The sequence below is a fragment of the Antechinus flavipes genome, chromosome 3 (assembly GCF_016432865.1).
Source record: "Antechinus flavipes isolate AdamAnt ecotype Samford, QLD, Australia chromosome 3, AdamAnt_v2, whole genome shotgun sequence".
NCBI lineage: Eukaryota > Metazoa > Chordata > Mammalia > Dasyuromorphia > Dasyuridae > Antechinus > Antechinus flavipes.
Window position 1 is genome coordinate 284,936,224 of NC_067400.1, and position 22,212 is coordinate 284,958,435.

General features: G+C 33.2%; 1 protein-coding gene across 8 annotated transcripts in view; it reads right to left on the minus strand.

Moving 5' to 3' along the window:
- CNKSR2 (connector enhancer of kinase suppressor of Ras 2) overlaps window positions 1-22,212 on the minus strand; it is a 310,360-nt gene that overhangs the window by 236,518 nt on the left and 51,630 nt on the right. For all 8 annotated transcript variants that reach the window (XM_051985120.1, XM_051985117.1, XM_051985122.1 and 5 more), the window contains exon 2: window positions 15,179-15,342. In XM_051985120.1, the coding sequence (XP_051841080.1) occupies window positions 15,179-15,342 (164 nt within the window). The remainder of the gene's footprint in view (window positions 1-15,178; window positions 15,343-22,212) is intronic.

Sequence of the window (22,212 nt, forward strand, 5' to 3'; positions counted from 1 at the left end):
GTACAATTAACCTGTGAAGGAAATCAAAAATGCAGGTGGAGAAAAATGGAGGGATTGGGAATTCTTTGTAGTGGTTCATAGTCATCTGCCAGAGTTCTTTCACTGGGTGTAACTGGTTCATTCATTACTGCTCTATTGGAACTGATTTGGTTTATCTCATCACTGAAGAGGGCCACACCCATCAGAATTGATCATCATATAGTACTGTTGTTCTGATCAGTTATCATATAGTACTGTTGTTGAGGGATATAATGATCTCCTGGTCCTGATCACTCAGCATCAGTTTATGTAAGTGTCTCCAGACCTTTCTGAAATCATCCTGCTGGTCATTTCTTACAGAACAATATTATTCCATAACATTCATATACCATAATTTATTCAGCCATTCTCCAATTGATGGGCATCCATTCAATTTCCAGCTTCTAGCCCCTATAAAAGGACTGCCACAAACATTTTTGCACATACAAGTCCTTTTCCCTTTTTAAAGATCTCTTTGTGATATAAGCCCAGTAGTAACACTGCTGGATCAAAGGGTATGCATAGTTTGATAATTTTTTGAGCATAGTTCCAAATTGCTCTCCAGAATGGCTGGATGTATTCACAATTCCACCAACAATGTATCAGTATCCCAGTTTTCCCACATCCCCTCCAACATTCTGCATTATCTTTCCCTGTCATTCTAGCCAATCTGACAGGTATGTAGTGGTATCTCAGAGTTGTCTTAATTTGCATTTCTCTGATTAATAATGACTTGGAACATCTTTTCATATGGCTACAAATAGTTTCAATTTCTTCATCTGAGAATTGTCTGTTCATATCCTTTGACCATTTATTAATTGGAGAATGGCTTGATTTCTTATAAATTAGAGTCAATTCTCTATATATTTTGGAAATGAGGCCTTTATCAGAACCTTTGACTGTAAAAATGTTCTCCCAGTTTATTGTTTTCCTTCTAATGTTGTCTGCATTAATTTTGTTTGTACAAAAACTTTTTAATTTAACATAATCAAAATTTCTATTTTGTGATCAATAATGATCATAAATGTTCATAAATTTCTTCCTCTTCCACAGGTCTGAGAGGTAAATTATCTTATGATCTTCTAATTTATTTATAATCTCATTCTTTATGTCTAGGTTATGAACTCATTTTGACCTTATCTTGGTGTACGGTGTTAAGTGTGGGTCTATGCCTAGTTTCTGCCATATTAATTTCCAATTTTCTCAGCAGTTTTTGTCAAACAGTGAGTTCTTATGCCAAAAGCTGGGGTCTTTGGGTTTGTCAAACACTAGATTATTAAAGTTATTGACTGTTTTGTCCTTTGAATCTAACTATTCCATTGATCAACTAGCCTATTTCTTAACCAATGCCAGATAGTTTTGGTAACTGCTGCTTCATAATATAATTTTAGATTTGGTACAGCTAGGCCACCTTCATTTGATTTTTTTTTCATTAGTACCCTTGAAATTCTTGATCTCTTGTTTTTCCATATGAACTTTGTTGTTATTTTTTCTAGGTCATTAAAATAATTTTTTGGGAGTCTGATTGGTATAGTGCTAAATAAGTAGATTAGTTTAGGTAGTATTGTCATATTTGTTATATTTGCTCGACCTATCCAAGAGCATTTAATATTTTTTCAATTGGTTAGATCTGACTTTATTTGTGTGGAAAGTGTTTTGTAGCTTTGCTCATATAGTTCCTGATTTTCCCTTGGCAGACTGATTCCTAAATATTTTATACTATTGGTAGTTACTTTAAATGGAATTACAAATAGAAATTTTGATCCAGTCTGCTATCTGCCTCTGATTTATGGGAGAGTTCATCCCATTTACATTTATGGTTAAAACTATTAATTCTGTATTTCCTGCCATCTTATTATCACCAGATTATGCTTTTCTTTTTCTTTCCCCCCTAAACCCCCTCCCCAGTATTAAACTTATGGGCACCATTTGCCTCATGCAGCAATTCTATTTAGAATCCTTCCCACTCCCTTAAAGTCCCTTCCCCTTTTGTATACCTTTCCCTCATTTTTTCTGTATTCCCTTCTATTTAACCTACTCTTTTCCTTTTCCCTTTACCTCTCCCACTTTTTAATGAGCTGAGAGAAGTTTCTCTGTAAACCAAATATGTCTAATATTTTTTCTTTAAGCCAAATCTGATGATAATAAGATTCCCACAATGATCCTCCCCCTTCCTTAATTTCCTCAGATATGAAAAGTTTCCTTTACCTCTTCATGGGATATAATTTCCCTCTTTATCTCCCCTTTTCCCTTTTTCTGCTACAATCCCTTTCCACTTCTAATTCCCTTTTTTTTTTATTATAACAGTTAAATCAAATTATACACATGCTCTTTATGTATGCCTGTAACAGAAATACAATTCTCAAGAGTTCTTTTTATCTTTTATGCTTCTCTTGAGTCCTATATTTGGAGGTCAAATTTTTGGTTTAGCTCTGCTTTTTTCATTAGAAATAAATGGAATTCACCTGTTTCATTGAAAGTTCATCTTTTCCCCTGGAATAAAATGCTTACCTAAGCTGAGTAGTGTATTCTTGGCTGCATTCCAAATTCTTTGGAATATCAGATTCCAGGCCCTTCGATCCTTTAATGTGGAAGCTGCTAGATCCTGACTAATCCTTATTATGCTTCCTTGGTATTTGGATTTTTTTTTTCCTGGCTACTTGTAATATTTTTTCCTTAGTCTGATAGTTCTGAAATTTAGCCACAATATTCTTTTGAGTTTTTATTTTGGGGCCTCTTTCAGAAGGTGTTGGATGAATTCTTCTAATGTCTATTTTACCTTCTATTTCTATTACATCAGGGCAGTTTTCTTTGATGATTTCCTGTAAAATAGTGTCCACGCTCTTTTTTTCATCATAATTTTCAGGAAGTCCAGTAATCCTCAGATTATCTGTCCTACATCTATTTTCCAGGTCTATTTTTTTTCCAAGTAGATATTTAACATTTTTTCTACTTTTTCATTTTTTTGAATGATTTTTGTTGTCTCAACAAATCATTCATTTCTATTTGTTCAATCCTGAATTTTAATGAGTTATTTTCTTCATTAACTTTTTAAACTTCTTTTTGTATAATGTCCAATTGAGTTTTTAAATGAGTTGTTTTTGCTCTATGGAATTTTTTTTCCATTTCACTAATTTTTTTTTTTAATGAGTTATTTTCTTTCTCCAATTCACAAATCCTACTTTCCTGGAAGTTCTTTATCTTTTCCAATTCACAAATTCTGTTTCCTTGGGCATTCTTTACTTTTTACAATTCACATTTCAGGAAATTGTTTTCTTTTTCCACTTTATCAAATTTTTCTTTTAATGAATTATATGATTTTCCATACTCTCTTGCAAAGCTTCTCTTTCCTTTCCCCATTTTTCTTCTAGTTCTCTTTTATAATTTCTTCTAGGAGAGCCTTATGTGATGGGTACCAGCCTATATCCCCCTTTGAGGTTTTGTCTGGAGACTTTCTGCTGTTAGTCTCCTCAGGAGTGGAAACTTGCTCTCTTTCTCTTTCTTCTTTTTAACTCATTTTTAAAAAGCCCTTGGGGTCTGCCTTCAGGGCAAGGAGGTTACCAGCTTCCTCTACAGAACAGAGACAGATGGACAGTAGCTGTCCCTGTGAAAGAGCTGCAAAGAGCAGCCAAGCTGTGGAAGTGCTGCTGCCTCAGGAAGAGCCCTAATGTGCAGAAGTGTGATTGCGCCAGGCAGAGCCCCATTGTGCAGAAGTACCCCTATGCTGGGGTATGTAGCTGAGCATCTGCTGTGGTACATGCTGAGTCACTCCCGGTGCTGGGTGAGTGTGGCCAGGTCTTGTTAAATTCTGGCATTTTAGAGTATAGTGTACCTTTGGCATTTGTGTAACTTCTCTGCTAATCTACTGCTTTGCAACCAAAGCAGAGCAGCCAACCTGTGGTAGAATCTTTCTTGCAAATTCTCCACCTGCGCACCCCACTCCTGGTCTGCTCAGCTTGTGCTAGTCTCCATGTTCTTCCTCCCTGCCTGTGCTGGCCTCTTTCCTGATCAACACAAACCTGTTCTGGTGATCTTCCAGATTATCTTCTGTTAGTAATTTGTTGTACTCCCAATATTCGTGGATTCTACCAGTGAAGCACTATTTCAAAGGCTGAATTTGGTAATTAGTAAGTGAGGGTAAAAAGGAGCTTAGAATGAAGTGTGTGTCCTCTCTGCCATCTTGACTCTGCCCCCTTGAGTATTTTCTTAATTAAGCATTTCAATTCAAGGCCCTAGAATCATTACATTCTTAAAGTAAAGGAGACAAAAATAGGGAACTAAAGGAATAAAATATTTGTAAAAGATTCTTGGAATCCTGAACATAGTATTTTTTTAAAGATTTTTTTCATTTTTTAAAGTTAAGCAGGTTGATTCATTAGCTCATTAAAAAAAATCATGACAATTCCATATCTAGAAAAAATTATGCTGTATTTTTTCTATGATACATGTTCACATAAAATAACTATAAAATAAATGCATGCATAAATGAACCATTATGATGACATTTATTTACCTATGAATACTAATGTGCAGTGATTTCAACAGTGTTTTAAAGCCATTAATTTTTTTCTCACTTTTATTACATTTGTACTGGGAATGGCATACTCTAAATACCTTAGCAGCAGCATGGTGCAATGGGAAAAGTAAGACTAAAAATCCTGGGCTTGAGTCACTCCATTGGCCCTTCCCATGTGACATATCATATTTAATTTCTAAGAGCTGCAGTTTACATAATCCCATAAAATGAGATTATCACAACTTGTACTAGCTCCATTATAATTGTAGTAAGCATGAACAAATTTACATAAAAATTCATTGTAAGTGAACAAGCACTATATAATTGTGTTAGCCTTGTTGTTATGGTAATGATAATTTGATGAAACTTGTATAATGGAATTATAATACAGATTATATATTGCTTACTTTAAGTAAATTATCTTACATAATTATGATCTTAAAAATGTATAAAATGGGGGACAGAGAAAATCCAGCTTAATATACTTTAGGAGGGCTTTAGGAAAGGTCTATCTCACTTGGATAAAGGAGTAGCACAGTCCAGTGTACACTGTTCAAGTAAGCCTGTGGCAGACTCTTAGTCACAGGATAGATCAACAATGAGTCCTTTCAATTTGAGGTCAGTAACCTAGGGGCACAGCAGGCAAATTGTGAGGCCTCCATCCAGTGCAGAAGGCAAACTGCCAGGTCGAGAACCCCTATAACAATAGTCATGACAAGGTTGAGCCACTTCAGCACAGTGAACACCTAGTACCAGAGGTCCGACTGCATAAAGCCAGTGACCAGGCCTCAGGTCTCCAGCAGAAGAACTTAGGACAGCATCTCCTGGATGCCAGTAGCAGAGTTTAATTTGTATATTTGTTTGAGGGCCCAGAATATAGGTTAAAAATTAGTAAAGCCAGAAAAGAGTCTTGAACTTAGAAAACTACTATGGCAACAGGAAAGTTCACAAAACAAACTCAAAAGAGGACAACCATGTCAAAATATCTCCTTGAAATACCTCAAAAGGGAAAGATGAATTGGTTTAAAGCTAAAAAGCCTTCTTGAAGGGCTCAAAATGATTTTAAAAAATCAAATAAAGGAGTTAAAGAATTATACAAGAGAGAGTCAACAACATGAAAAAGAAAAGACAAAAATTGTCTGAAGAAAACAATTCCTTAAAAAATAGAATTGACCAAATGAGAAAAAATCTACCAATTCTTTAACAATTCCTTAAAAAAGTAGAATTGGCCAAATAGGAAAGGAGGTACAAAAGCTAATTTAAGAAAATAATTGTTTACCAATTTGAATTGGGCAAGAGGAAGTTAATAACCCAGTGCAACATTAAGAATCAGTCAAACAAAATAAAAAGAATGAAAAATTAGAAGAAAATGTAAAATACCTCATTGGAAAAAATGACTTGGAAAAGAGATCCAAAAGAGATAACTTAAGAATTATTGAATTATCTGAAAGCCAAAGCCATTATTAAAAAAAAAAAAAAAACATAGATAACCTTTCCAAAAAAAAAAATCCTAGAAAAAAATAAATAAAAAAACCCTTGCCCTCATATCTTAGAACCAGAGGGTTAAATACTAAATGAATAAATCCACCTGCTGAATCACCTCCTGAAAGAGATCCCAAAATGAACACTCTAAGGAATATTGTAGACAAATTCCATAATTATCAAGTCAAGGAGAAAATACTGCAAATAGCCAGGAAGAAATAATTCAAATATTAAGGAGCCACAGTCACTATTACATAGTACTTATCAGTTTCTACATTAAAATATCAGAGGGCTTAAAATATAATATTCCAGAAGGCAAAGGAGCTTAGATTAAAACCAAGAATCAATAACCAGCAAAATTGAGCCTAATATTTCAGGAGGAATGATGAACATTCAATGAAATAGATGACTTTAAAACTTTCCTGAGGAAAAGATATAATGGATATAAAAGCATAAAAAGGTAAACAGGAAATTAAAAAAATATATTTCATAACATTAAACTGTTTATATCCTACAAGGGAAAACAGTACTTGTAATTTTTTAAGAATTATATCTCTATTAGGGTAAGTTAGAAGGAGTATACTTAGACAGGGAGTATGGGTATAAATTGACTTTGATATGATATAAAAAATTTAAGGGATGAAAAAAAAAGATTATACAGGCCCAAGAGGAAAGGGGGAGGCCAAATAGGGTAAATTACATCACATGGAAAGGCACAAAAGACCAATTACAGCAAGAGGGAAGAAAAAAGGGGTGAGCATTGTTTGAACCATACTCTCATTGAATTTGACTCAGAGGAAATAACACATTCAGCAGGGCATAGAAATTTATTTTACTCCAAAGGAAAGAAGGGGAAATGAAAAAAGAAAAGGAGGATTTAACAAAAGGGAGGACAAATGTAGGAGGGAAAAAGGGAAAGAAAAGAGATTGGGAACTGATATAAAGGAAGGCCTACTGAGGAAAGTGGTGGCCAGAAGTAAAACACTGATGAAGAGAAGAGTAAAAGGCGCAAGAAAAGTATAAACAGAGGGGAAAATAAGATATAGGAAAATACACAGTTAGTAATCATAGCTATGAATGTGAATGGTATGAACTCTACCATTAAGGAAGCAGATAACAAAGTGTATTAAAAACCACAATCCTACAATAAATTGTTTACAAGAAACATATCTGAAGCAGAGAGATACATACAAAGTATAGGTAAAGGCTAGAGCAGAATGTATTATGTTTCATCTGAAATTAAAAAATTGGGGATAGCAATCCTGATCTCAGACAAAACAAAAACAAAACTAAATCTGTAATGTCCAGGCTAGGTCTCTGGAGGATCTTGGGATCAGCCAGAGTCCTTGGGCTTAGTGGAGAAGTGATGAAAGCAGGACAGTAACCACGAGGCTGCTCAAAGATGGAATGTCTCATTTCCAGTCCTTCTCAGTCCATATATATCTTAGTACAATTACATTATTACAGCACACTATGGATGTATGAAGTAGAGAAACATTACATCACCATGCTAAGTACTAAGTATATGTATGTGATGACTGCGTATTTAAAATCAGCCAGAGTCAGGAATTCAGGTTAAGGGAAAAATCTTCATTCTTTATTCTCAGTAAAGATGAAGAAGGATTGCGATAACAATATGGGCAGCTGTGACAGGAAGCCAGCTAGCAGAGGGGGATCGGAGGTGAAGGGCGGTCTCGATAGTAACAGGAGCAGCTGTGTCAAGATGCCAGCCAGCAGCCTCTCTTTCCGCTTCCCTTTCCACTCCCTGCCTCCACCCACCAAAATCGTCATTTCCTATACAACACATCAGGACTTGCACAAAGAGTGGGTGGGGGCCATTCTTTCTCCAAGTATATATATTAAGAGTATGGTCTAATTACTATTTAGCCTCACATGCTTGGGACCTCAGTTTATCAACTCAAGCTTCAGCCCATTACATCTCCCGCTTTCTTTTGTTTTAGAACACAGGTGGTCATGCCATCCCTGACTCCTCAGAAAGGTCAGAGCCCCCAAGGGGAGGTGACCACACCCACCCTGACTTCTCAGGAAAGGAGGTGAAAGCACTGAAAAGGAGGTGATCACGATCCCCTCCCTCCCCTCCCCTCCTCCCCCCCTCCCCACTTCTCAGGAAGGGAGGTAAAATCACTAAAAAGGAGATAATCACGCCCTCCCTGACATCTCAGGAAGGGAAATGAAAAGCACCAAAGGGAAGTAGGGATTGCTAGCGGGTTTCTGGGCTGAAGGGTCTTATTAGAAACAGGTATGCACTACCCCATCAGCATGGGAGGTATTACACAAGCACATAGCAATAACGCAGAGGCTATTAGTGATTACCCTTCCCGCAGTCAGTGCAGGCTTGATGTGGTGTAACAAACATGAATTGTACACATAAGTAACAGTATAACAAACAATATAAATCAATGTGGTGTTGTAAAAGATTGCCAGAAGTCCTAGAAGTAGGGTATATAAACAGCAGTCACACATACGCCTTCTTCAGCAGCCAAGAGATAGTCCAAAATCAATCTATTGTTCATTGCTTCACATGTCAGGGAATCCAATGATCCCCCCAAGTTTTTGAAGTCCTGCAAAAGTCTTTTTATGTGTTAGGGAATCCAATGATTCCAGCAGATTTTGAAGTCCTGTAACAGTCTTATCATTTCTCAGAAAATCCAATGATTTCTGAGGGCTTTCTGGCCCTCTACATAAATCAAATTACATAAAATAAGGAAGGAAACTATATCTTGCTAAAAGGTAACAAAGATAATGAATAGAAACACCAAAATATATTCATCAAGTAGTGTAATATCCAAATTCTTACAAGAGAAGTTAATTATAGGAAAAAATAGTAAAATTATATTATTGGGGCCTGAACAAAATAAACAAGAGAAAAAATAAGGAGGTGAATAGAATTTCAGAAAAGGAAAAGAAAAACTATACAAAGGAAAAGAAAATTTTAGAAAATATGATATATCTCTGGAGAAATCTGAATAGGGATAGAAAGGAATATACCTTTTTCTCATTGGTACATTTGCAAAAATTGACCATGTTTTACAGCATAAAAACCTCACAACCAAAAACAAAAAGACAGCCATATTAAAAGCATCATTTTCAGAACATGATATAATAAAAATTATGTATAATAAAGAGCCATGGAAAGATATACTAAAGTTGATTGGAAACTAAATAATCTCATTCTAAAGTATTCTAAAATAATTTTATCACAAAACAAGGACAATAATCAGACAATATGCCAAAATATAGGAGATGCAAACAAAGTAATTCTGAGGGGAAATTTTCTACCTCTAAGTGCTTTCTTGAATGAAATAGATAAAGAAAGAGAAGGTCAAGAATTGGGCATGCACCTAAATAGAAAAAGAACAAATTAAAATTTCCCAATTAGATGCCAAATTAGAAATTCTGAACATCAACAAAGAGATTAATAAAATTAAAAGTAAGAAGACTATTGAACTAATAAATAAAAACTTAGGGCTGATTTTATGATAAAACAATAAAAGAGATAAGCCATTGGCAAATTTGATTTTAAAAGTAGAAAAGCAAATAACCAATATCAAAAATGAAAAGAGTAGATTTAGCATCAAATGAAGAGGAAGTTAAAATAATAATTAGAAGCTATTTTGGTCTACTCTATGCCAACATCTAAGTGAAATGCATGAATATTTACAAGAATAAATATTGCCAAGATTAACAGAAGAGGAAATAAAATACTTAAATAATCCCATTTAAATAACTTTCTAAGAAAATGTCTCCAGGGCCAGCTGGATTTACAAGCAAATTCTAACAAATATTTAAAGAATATTAAATTTCAGTACTATATAAACCATTTGGAGAAAATAGACAAAGGAATCTTACTAAATTTCTTTTAGGATGCAACTATGGTGCTGATAACTAGACCAGGAAGAGTCAAAACAGAGAAAAAAATTATAGAACAATTTTCCTGATGAATATTGATGCAAAAATTTTAAATAAAATATTAGCAATGAGATCGAAGCAACTTATCACCAGAACAATACATTATGATCTAGTGGGATTTATGCCAGGAATATAAGGTGATCAATAATAGGAAAACTATCCACATAATTGACCATCTCAATAACAAAACCAACAAATCATATGATTATCTCAGTAGATGCTGAAAAAGGTTTTGACAAAGTACAGCATCAATTCCAATTAAAAACATCACAGAACATAAGAATAAATGGAGTTTTCCTTAAAATAACAAGTAGCAGCTATACAAATGCACTAGCAAGAATTTATATATAATGAGGATAAGCTTGAAGTGTTCACAGTAAAAATAGGGGTGAAACAAGGATGCCCATTCTTACCACTAACTACTCAAAATTGTACTAGAAATGTTAATTTTAGCAATAAGACAGGAAAAAGAAATTATTCTTTGTAGATGATATGATGGCATACTTAGGAAATCCTAGAGAGGTATCATAAAAACTATTTAAAATAATTAACAACTTTAACAAAGTTGCAGGATATAAAGTAAATCCACATAAATAATCAGCATTTCTACGTATTACCAATAAATCCAGCAGTAAGAAATAGGGAAAATCTTTTTTTAAAAATATATATAGATAACATAAAATATTTGGTAGTCTATCTGGCAAGATAAATCCAGGAACTACACAGACATAAGCATAAAACACTTTCCATACTAATAAAGTTGAATCTAAATAACTAAAAAAATATTAATTGCCCATGAATAAGCTGAGCTAATATAACAAAAATGACAATTCTACCTAAATTAATTTACTTATTCAGTGCCATACTAATCAAAATACCAAAAATTACTTTGTAGAGCTAGAAAAACTAATCATAAACTCATTTCAAAAAACCAAAAGGTGAATAATTAATGAATAATAATGAAATAAAGGTCACGGGAATTAATTTTAAAAATGCAGAGGAAGTTAGTATAAATATACCAGATCTAAAACTATATTAAAAAGTGGCAATCATCAAAACTAATTTTTACTCTTTAAGTGGTAGGAACAGGTTAGATATACAAGATGCAATACAGTCAATGACTATAGTAATCTACTGTTTGATTAGCTCAAAGGCTCTAGCTTCTGGGATATGAATTCACTATTTAATAAAAACCACTTGGGAAAACTGAATAGAAACTAGCATAGACTAACTGCTCACACAATATACTAAGATAAAGCCAAATAAGGCACATGATTTAGACATAAACACTGATGTAGTAAGCAAATTAGGAGATCAAAGAATAATTTACCTGTGAAATCTATGAAGAAAAGAAGAATTTAAGACCGAGCAAGAAAAAGAGAACATTATGAAATGTAAAATGAGTAATTTTGGTTATATTAAATTCAAAGAGGTTTTTTTTTTTTTTTGCACAAATAAAATGCAAAATGCCATAAAAGTTAGAAGGAAAGCAAAAATCTGGGAAACATATTTTACAACATCTATATCTAATATATCTAAGTCAAATATATAGAAAACTGAATAAAATTTCCAAGAATAGAAATTATTCTCCAACTGATAAATGGACAAAGGATAAAAATATCCAGTTTTCAAACAAAGAAATTAAAGTTATTTATGGTCATACAAAAATGCTCTAAATCACTATTGATTAGAGAAATGAAAATTAAAAACAACTCTGACACTATCCCACAGCTATCAGGAAGCTAATTGGCTAATATGACAAAAAAAAGAAAATGATATTATAAAAGATGTGGGGGAAATTGGAACACTAATGCACGGTTGATGGAATTGTAAATTGATCCAACCATTCTGGAAAGGCATTTGAAACTATGCCCAAAGGAGTATAAAACTAGTAACAGTACTATTAGATCTATAGTCCAATGAGAGCATAAAAAAGTAAAAAGGACCCACATGTACAAAAAATTTATGTTTTTTTTTTTTTTTTTGTGGTGACAAAAAACAAAGATAATCAATGCCAAAAGCGAGAAGGAACAACAAAAATAGTACATACTCTTCAATATTTGAAATATCAGGGGCCTGTCTACTACTACTACAACCCTGTCTACTAAAGTGCTTTTTTTCCTCTGGAAAAATATTTACAGTTTTTATAGTGGAATTCAGTTGGAAAATAGGATCTGCTTTTCAGAAATGTGTTTCACAGGCAATCTTTTTGGAATATGCCTGTTTCATAAAATGATTCAGTGAGCTAATTCTAAAATACTCTTATCTCCTTTCACTTCTATCATCATTTAGTGGGAGTACTAATTCAAGAACTGGACATGAAAACACCCACCTAGAAAAAGAGACATTTAAGAATGAGATGTCAAAAAGCTTGAGAAACTGAAGCTCAGATTTAGTTTCTAGAGAAGACTTTTAAGAATGAGACATCACAAAGTTTTAAAAACCAGATTGGCTTAAAAAAATATGTGTGGACAATGCTTGGCATGAAACTTTCTCCTGGGAAATATTTTGTGTTCTCGGAGAACCTGGTAAAGGGATCATTGAAATAGTCACTTCTCTCCTCCATGAGCTCTTACATGAGCTATCTTTTAATGCACTGTGTAATTTATAATTCTCAGGGGGAATGTTTGGAAGAAACTATGAAAAATGACATGACTTTTTCCAAGTTGATTTTTCCATAAAAGGGCTACTCTGTCATCTCTTTATATTCAGAGACAATACCTGCAATATGAATTTCAAATGAATACTTTAAGAAGGAAAGGTGCTTTAGAACTGATTGAATTTCCCCAAAGACTGGTATGAAAAACTCTCAGAGCAAGTTGCTATTTTTAAGTTTCCCCAAGAAGCTGAACATGGTGACACCAGCTGATATACAGAGCTTCATAATTTGTAACTTGGCACTGATTCCCAACCAAAAAACTAAGTATAGACTAAACATCACTCTCCAAAGACTCTGACACTGACTTTTTCTCCCTCTCCTTTTCCTTTTCCCTCTCTCTCTCCCTTCCTCCTTCCTTCTCTCTCTGTATCTCTCCCTGTCTCCGCCTCTGTCTCTCTCTCTTCTTCTCTACCCCTCTCTCTCGTTCTCTCCCCATCTCTCTCCTACCCTCTCTCTGTGTTTCTTAGGTTTCATGGGAGATGACAAGAACAATGGAAGAAGATAGAAACAGAAAACAAGTAGACTCCCAAGTGTTTTATATATTCTGTAGTTATTTTAAATGGAATATTTCCTTCTCTCTCTTCCTGTTGAGTTTTATTGGTATTATTTTAAATAGAAATATTGATGATTTGTGTGGATTTTAATTTACATGTTGCCAGTTTGATGAAATTTTTATTCTTATTAAATTTAATTTAGTAAAATTAACGATTTTAGTTACAAAGGATGGACATGTTATTTCTTCTTTATTCATGGTTCTTCCCTCAATTTCTTTTTTATGTCTTAAAATATTCAGAATTTCTAGGTCTATGTCAAATAAAAGTGGTGACAATGGACAATGTAGAAAGTGATAACTTTCAAAGAAGTAGGCAGAAGAATAATGTTAAAAAAACCTGAATATTAAAAAATACTTTTGGTAGTAAAATTTTTACACAGTAGTAAAACTTCATCTCTAATCAGTACAAGTCAATGATCTGGAGTTGGAAAAGCCTGGAGAAGGTTCAAATTTTAGGCTGAGGTAATCAGCTTTAGGTTCTATAAACTTGAATTCATGAATGTTACTCATTAGATGAGAGTTTGGGGAATATGATTTCTTCAATTTAATTCTACCTTTATTAGCTCTCTTAATGCTTTAATGAACCTGCAATCTCACTGATAATATATGTTCCCCTCAGTGACAAAGATCATAATTTCTTTATACCTGAACATACCATGTTACTCTCCTCCATGTCCTGTTGTTGAGAAGTGCCTCACACCATATATTGGGAATATTTTTCACAGTTTCTTGATGTTTTGAGAATTCCAATGTTCATGAGTCACCTTGAGTTCTCACTGCATGGCCAGCACAACTCACATACGTGATTAGTGTGAATAATGAATCCTGTAAAGTGGTTACATGTATATATGTATTTTCACTATTTGAAGTTATAATTGTATATATAAAAAATGCAGTTCTATCCCAATGGAACCATGCGGCTTGAATTAGAATAATGAAACCACTTTATGGGATTCATCATTCATCCTAATCAAGACCTAGCTCAATTTCTTTGGCATTTTTTATATCACTTCTCTTTAATATTGTTTTTTAATGTGCTACAGATTGCTCAGCATACCACATATCTCTCTATTGATCTTTAGCTGATCTTAAACTTCAGTTCTTCAGAAACTATGCTATTTCATGCTTTGAAGCCATACAAAATCAACGGAAGGACACTGTTGTTAAAAGATGTATCTTGTTTAAGAAAGAAGTTTGGCAGCATTGAGGTTTCCCAAAGGAAGTCCAGTTTATTGTCTTTTTTTTTTTTTTGCTGAATTCTGGGCCTAACTATCCATTTGTGGTATCTGTCCAAGGTGAACATATATGTTTGCATATGTGTGAGCACATATGAAAATATCTGTGTGATCCAAAAGCTGTCTACCTAAATCCATATCATAGTTTTGATAATATCGGTCTTTCCATTTAATTTCTATTGAATAAATAGTTAGATCTCAAATTCTTTTGAGTTATTATAGGAAACTCTATGGCATCGTACAATCAGCAGAATATTAACTGCAAACAAGAACAATCGAAGGCCCTCATCTTCTTCTTTATATGGATATTCCTCTTTAACTTTGTGCATTCAATTTTTTCTGACTAGTGAATATCTTTGGCGTATTATATTTCCCTGTTATTTGTCTCACTTAATATTAATAATTAGAGGATTTTTAATAATGTTATCTCAACTGTTATAACTTTCAAAAAATCCTATATAGTTTGTACATGGACACAAGAGTTGCCATGTTGGAAGATAGATTTTAAGGTGGTGTTTTGCCCTATAATTTTTTTTTTTTAATTGTCAACAAACAATAAGTCCACTGAGGTTATTTATTATCTACATCTTTCAATCAATTGTGTGATGATAAATATGTGTCCTATTGTGGTATATAGCTTTCATAACCTTTTCTTCTCTCTTTTAATATATTCACCAAAAGTGCTCTTTAGGAATACATAAACTATTTTCATAAACTTATATTATCTCAACGATAAAAAATTAAGTCTTCTTTACCCCAAGTGTTACATCCTTTAAGAAACTTACCAGTGCACATAGTAGATCAACTGCTTCCAGTATAAGTTCTTGATGGCCAATGCGAGTGACTCCCAAATCTTCCAATTCTTGGTGGGTAATTCGAAGCAGCTGGTCACCACTGATCTTTTCTCTCTCAAAATTCTTAATGTACTGCTGAAGACAATCATCCAGGCCTATAAAAAATGAAAAAGAAAAGGAAAATACATCAACCCAAACAATAAGTACAAGATAGAATAAAATGAAAAGAATTTAAAATATTCTATGATCAGATATGTTCAAATGAAAAGATTTTGAGTAAGACTGGTGATTCTTAAAAATGGAAATAAGGAAAAGAAAGTTCTACACTTGATCACTTTGGAGAAATTTCAAAACTACAAAGAAAAATGTCAGGTAGAATATATGTACTAGTTTGAGTTCATTCTTCTCCCCATTCCCCTCTCCAAATAGAATGCCAACCACACAACTATTATTCATGAAATAATCCAATGGTTTACTAATAATATTTAAGAAAGAATTGAGCAATGCCAGATTGAAATATCATTGTTAGTATAATGTAAAGGCAAATTGTAAAAAAATGATCCAAAGCTAGCCAGATATATCTTTATCACTAAATTCAATGCTTGTTTTAAGAAATATTTTTTGTCTTGATTCACATTCTATTATTAAGGATGACATATACAAGAATTCACTTAGAAGATATTGTTGAAGATGTTCATGATTAGAAAAAGTTACAGAGAAATTGTAAAGCATGATTGGGCAATAACACATTTGCTGCCTAAGTGATAACTGGCACTCTATATATATAAAAAAATGAAACTTCCTAGAATTTCAATAAATCCTATCTGGAGGATTTGAAGAAAAACATGGACAAAAATCACAGAGGGTGAGAAGGGATGGAGAGTTGAAGGAACATCCCAACTAGTAAAATTCTATTATCCATAAGAATATCATTAATAGTACCTTAACATTTATGGAAGTTTCTTTTCTCCCATGTTTGAAAATTGTGAAAACAATTATGTTCTATGATAACTTTCTTGGAACTCCTTCCTATCTATTTAGCCATGAAGCTGAATCTTCTAGTAGCATTCTAAATTAATAAATCTTGTATTTAAACACTTCAAATTATTTAGCAATTTTGTTTATTGATCTACTATGTCTATCCACAGAAAAAAATGAAAAATGGAGGAAATAACCTACTAAATCACTGAATCTACAGATTAATGCATGCATTATCCAGCACAATAAATTCTAGGGATTCAAAGACAAAAATAAAAACACAACAGACAATACCACAAGCTGTGAGTCTCAGACTTCCTGGTTCCCAGGATGATATGGCAAATATATAATGATTTGTAAAAACCTAACTGATTGTATACCAGTTCACTTAATTCAAAATTATCTCATTTTCAATTAATGAGAAAGTTCCCCTCCTACAATGTTTAGCCAAACTTAAAACACAAATATATAAACATTAAATATTGCCATCATGATCCCTGAATTTCAACCTTCTTTCACTTCCATTATAAGAAAAGGAAAGAAAATGAATACTCTCCTTGAAAATATCCATTGATTGATTTGCTTTTGGTGAAATAAAATTGAAGATATGGGATTATTTCCTTCCAATCCCAAACTTCTCTATGCATGATAACAATTATCTATAAATTTGACTATTTTTTTCACCAATTTACTCATTCCCCTCATCCCTTAATTTCTCTTATCAATAACTACTGTGAGAAGGAAAAAAAAAACTTGAATAAGAGAATGCTATGTAATTATTATTAAAGGAAAAATGTCAGAAGTTATATCACCAGCTCAACTTTAAAATTCTTGCACTTTGTTTTTAAAGAAGCTAGACAAAAAAATGAATGTTAGGATTAGATGCTACAATGACTTTTTGTCATAAGAAAAGCCACAAGATATTGAATTAAAAACTCTGAGAAAATATTTTCAATATCCATAATTTTCACCATTCTTGAAAACTATAACACAGTAAAATATGTTGCAATACATAACATAGCATTTTAACTTGATACAAGGGGAAAAAGTAAATGTTAATGTGCCCATTTAAAGTCAGGTCTACAATCCAGTATATTTCTGAAATTTTAGACTAATTATGCTACTTTTAAATACAGCAAAAAGAAATGGAGTTAGATTTTGGCATATAACTTTAAAGCATATAAGCTATCATAGAACATAATTGTTTTCACAATTTTCAAACATGGGAAAAAAGAAACTTCCATAAATGTTGAGAGGTTTGGAGACACAGGTTAAAATTCTCCCTCCCCCAATCTTAAAAGAAACCAAGAAATTTCATTCAAGTTCAAGATTGCAAAGTCTTCCATTTAAGCAGCAAATTATGAATTTAATTAAAAAGACACTAATATTTGAAAGTTTTATACTTATTAAAGTAAGAGTAGAATAGAATTTTAGAAAAAAAGGAGACTAGAAGAGAAGGAACAAATTAATAATAAACACAATATGGAAAGTGGAACAGTTATGTCTACAACTAACTACAGCAATAGTGAATAAATCAAAACCAGCTTTTTTTTTTTTTACCTTAAGACACCTTTAACCATTCTAAAAAATCCTAATATCAAATTATCTTCACCTCAACAAACAGATATTTAGTGTTTGTTGTTATAGGGACTAATACAGAAAGACAAAAAAAAAAGAAAAAAATTCCTATCTTCAAGGAGTTTATTGGTCTAGATAGTCTGCCAATAAAGCCTTCTTTTTTGTTGTTCAGGTTTTTCAGTTGTGTCTGACTTGTCATGATCTCGTTTGGGATTTCTTGGCAAAGATACTAGAATAGTTTGCTCATGTGTCATTTTTTTCTTCAGCTCATTAGATAGTGAAACTGAGGCAAAAAAAAAGGGGTTAAGTGAGTTTTGCAGGGTTCATAATAATTTATGAAACCAGATCTGAACACAGGTCATCCTTATTCTAGACCCAACACTCTCTCCACCGTTTCACTTAGTTACTCCTTAGATAAAAGCCCCTTCCAACTCAGTAGTGTACACCTGAAAGAAGAGGCAAAGAAGCAATATTGTGTTCAGAAATATTAGAGTAGAGAGAAGGATAAAATGTATTAGAAAGAACCAATCAATATCTCACCTTCTATCTGCTCTGTATGTATCATGTACATACCTAGTTATTTACATGTTTTCTCCTCATTAAAATATGATTTTTTTGAGAGTAAGGATTTTTATTTTTGCAACTTTTGCATCCCCAGGTCTTTGAATAATTTACAGTAAATATTAAATGTTCATTTTTGATAAATAGAAAGGATCTTATATTTAGAATTAGATGACAGTTTTCTCGTCTATCATTGAAGTAGTACACAGGATTTAATTTTCAGCATTTATTAAATGCCTACTTTGTACCAGGCACTGATGGTATAAAAACAAAAAAATGACTTCAAAGAGCTTATATTCTCAATCAACTTAATCTCTAAAATCTTTCCACCTCTAACTCCTAAGACATCATTCCACTGTCTATCTCCCATGATTTAAATGCTCCCCTCCTAACTTTTGTCAACTTTCTAACTTTCTTGGTTTCTTTAGCTTTATTCTTACCTTCTAAAAAATGTCTTTCCCAGGTCCCTCCTGTTGCAACTGAAAGAGATGTCTATATATACTGTATTTATGTAGATAGATAAAGATAGGGATATTTGCATGTTGTCTCTCCTTTTAGATGTGAACTTTCCAAAGACAGAGAACATGTTTTGTGGGGGATTTTTTGTATCCCCAATGCTTAGTATATAGTAAGTACTTAACTATAGTTTGTTGACTGAGTAGAAAATCCCTAACCTGTCATTAAAGGTTCTCTTTGGTTTCTACCAACCTTAATTTCCAGACTTTCCCCTCCTATTCCTACTGTAAATAGCACATTTCATTGAATTAAATTTATTACCAGTCCCTAGAGGTTAAGTTTTCTCATCTTTGTGTTTTTACTCATTATGCACCAACTAGCTAAAACAATCATCCTCTACTTCTCTGTGCCCACTCACATTCTATGAATACTTTAGGCTCAAGTTTAAATTTTACCTCCTCCATTCAGCATTTTCCAACCACTCTATCTTGGTGTGATTTCTCTTTCCTCCTAATACAATAATTGTCCAACATTTCTTTAAAAATTCAACCAGTTGGGTGGCACTATGGATAGAGGACTAAGTCTGGAGTCAAAACCTGAATTAGAATCTGGGCTCAGGGATTTAGTAGTAGTTTGACCTTTGCAAGTCAATCAATCCTGATTGCCTTACTCCAAAAATTAATCATATTCTTCTTACATTCAAAGGTTCTGATAAAGGCCTCATATCTAAAATATATGGAGAATTAACTCAAATTTGTAAGAATTCAAGCCATTCTCCAATTGATAAATGGTTAAAGGATATGAACAGACAATTTTCAGATGAGAACTGATTCTATTTCTAGCACATATAAAGGCGCTCCTTATCATTATTGGTCAGAGAAATGCAAATTAAGACAATTCTGAGATACCACTACACACCTGTCAGATTGGCTAAGGTGACAGGAAAAGATAATGATGAATATTGGAGGGGATATGGAAAAACTGGGAAACTGATACATTGTTGGTGGAACTGTGAAGAGATCCAACCATTCTGCAGAGCAATTTGGAACTATGCTCAAAAAGTTATCAAAGTGTGTATACCCTTTGACCCAGTAGTATAGAGAGCTTCTTTCCCAAAGAGATATAAAAGAAAGGAAAGGGACCTGTATATGCAAAAATGCTTGTGGCAGCCCTTTTTGTAGTGGCTAGAAACTGGAAATTGAATGGATGTCCATCAATTGAAGAATGGCTGAATAAATTATGGTGTAGAAATGTTATGGAATATTATTGTTCTGTAAGAAACGACCAACAGGATGATTTTAGAGAGGCCTGGAGAGACGTAAATGAACTGATGCTAAGTGAAATGATCAGAACCAGATCATTATACACGGCAACAGCAAGAGTATATGATAATCAATTCTGATGGACATTGCTCTCTTCAACTATGAGATGATTCAAACCAGTTCCAATTGTTCAGTGATAAAGAGAGCCATCTACCCCCAAAGAGAGAACCATGAGAACAGAGTGTGGAACACAATACAATAAAAACATTTCATGCTTTCTGTTGATGTTTGCTTGCATTTTGTTTTCCTTCTCGGTTTTTTTTCTTTCTGGATCCAATTTTTCTTGTGCAACAAGATAACTGTATAAATATGTATATATATATATATATATATATATATATTGGATTTAACATATATTTTAAAATATTTAACATGTATTGGACTACTTGCCATCTAAGGAAAGGTGTGGAAGGAGGGAAAAATTTGGAACAGAAAGTTTTGCAAGGGTCAATGTTGAAAAACTACCCATGTATATGACTTGTAAATAAAAAGGTTTAATTAATAAAAAAAAAAAAAACATGCTCACCCAAGTACATTATAGGTTGATAGGAACTCTTAATTAGCCCAAAATATGTTGCCTGAATTATTTTGAACAAACTTTCACTTATTCTATGGATATGTAAATATTTCTTTTATCTTGAAATGGTAATTAAATCTCTTATTATATTTGTTTTGTTTAATGTTCAAACCACATCTATCTAAAGGGATTATATGCTCCTCCTATATAATATCTGCTGACATTAACTGAGTGCTTTAAGGTTCACAAAGTATTTTTTACACAGTATCAATTATCCTATTATATCTTTACAACCCTGTGAGAATCAACCCAACAGTAGCTAACATCTCCATTTTACAGATGAAGAAATGAGCTCAAAGAGGCTGAAACTTATCTATTAATGAATAATGAATACCAGAGATGGGTTTTGAAATCTGGCTGCTCCTACATCCAAGTCTATCAGACTTTTAACCTTATTAGTATAGTGCCTCATAATCATCCAATAACTGTTTATTCTTTCTGTTCTTATTTAAAAGGGCAGAGAGGTATTATGACCTCTCTGGAAGGACTATGTTTACTGTATTTTTGACTCCCATGAATTAGAGTCTTTGAGATTCCTCTGCCCACAGAATGGGAGCTAGGGAGGGACTTCTGTGCCCCATTAAGCAAGAGTTTGTGACTTTCACTAGGTGAATGTTGGTCCCCAGGCCTTACTTTGATCCTCTCTCCCAGTTGGGACTTAGTAGATGGCAGTCTCATAGATTTCTTGCTGGCTGCTATAGGTCTAGATTTTTTCTCAGCACCTACTCTCTCTAAGTGGATAAAGAAGAGATGCTATGAAATCTGGGTTTTACTTCCAAATGTTTTAGACACACAAACACACATAATGTGTGTGTGTGTGTGTGTGTGTGTGTGTGTGTGTGTGTGTGTGTGAAGCAAATCAGCATTCTACCCACTTTCTGAGACTATAAATTCCAAAGAAGTTGCCACTTAGCATTAATACTTTTCCCTCACCCCTTACCTATGAAATCACAGATCCAGCATTTCTCCTTACTTTAAATTAATAACTATTCATTATGACATTTTAGCTAAGCTTCTAGCTCCTTATTAACAAATTTGTTAATTGTTCTTTTCTGCTGTTAGTATATCTTTCTCCCAGATTTCAGTCTTTAACTGTAAACTATATGCTATGGAAGAAACACATTTTCTTAGGCTTAAGTAATCAGGAAGTTCAAATGAGTGCTTTGCTTCTGAAGACGTGGCATATTCTATAATGATAACCTTCTGAAGTTGAGAATGACATAAGGATAGACCTGAGATACTATATATAATAAAGTCCTAGAATTCCTTCTGAAATAAATATGCATTGTTTAGAGATATTCAATAAAGTTTTAATGTTATATGATTTTTTAAAATTTTATAATTCTTTGAATATTACTCCTTCAGTTATAACATTTGTGCTTATTCTTTAGAGCATGCTGTCAATGGAGTCATTCTTTGTTATCTATCCATGCATATATAATATGCTTGTGCTTTACAAATCAAACCAAGGGCTTTGTGGTAATAATTAAGAAAGCTTCTTTCAACAATGGAAGACAAGTTGCTCATTACTATGACTAAATAGTCCTTAACAA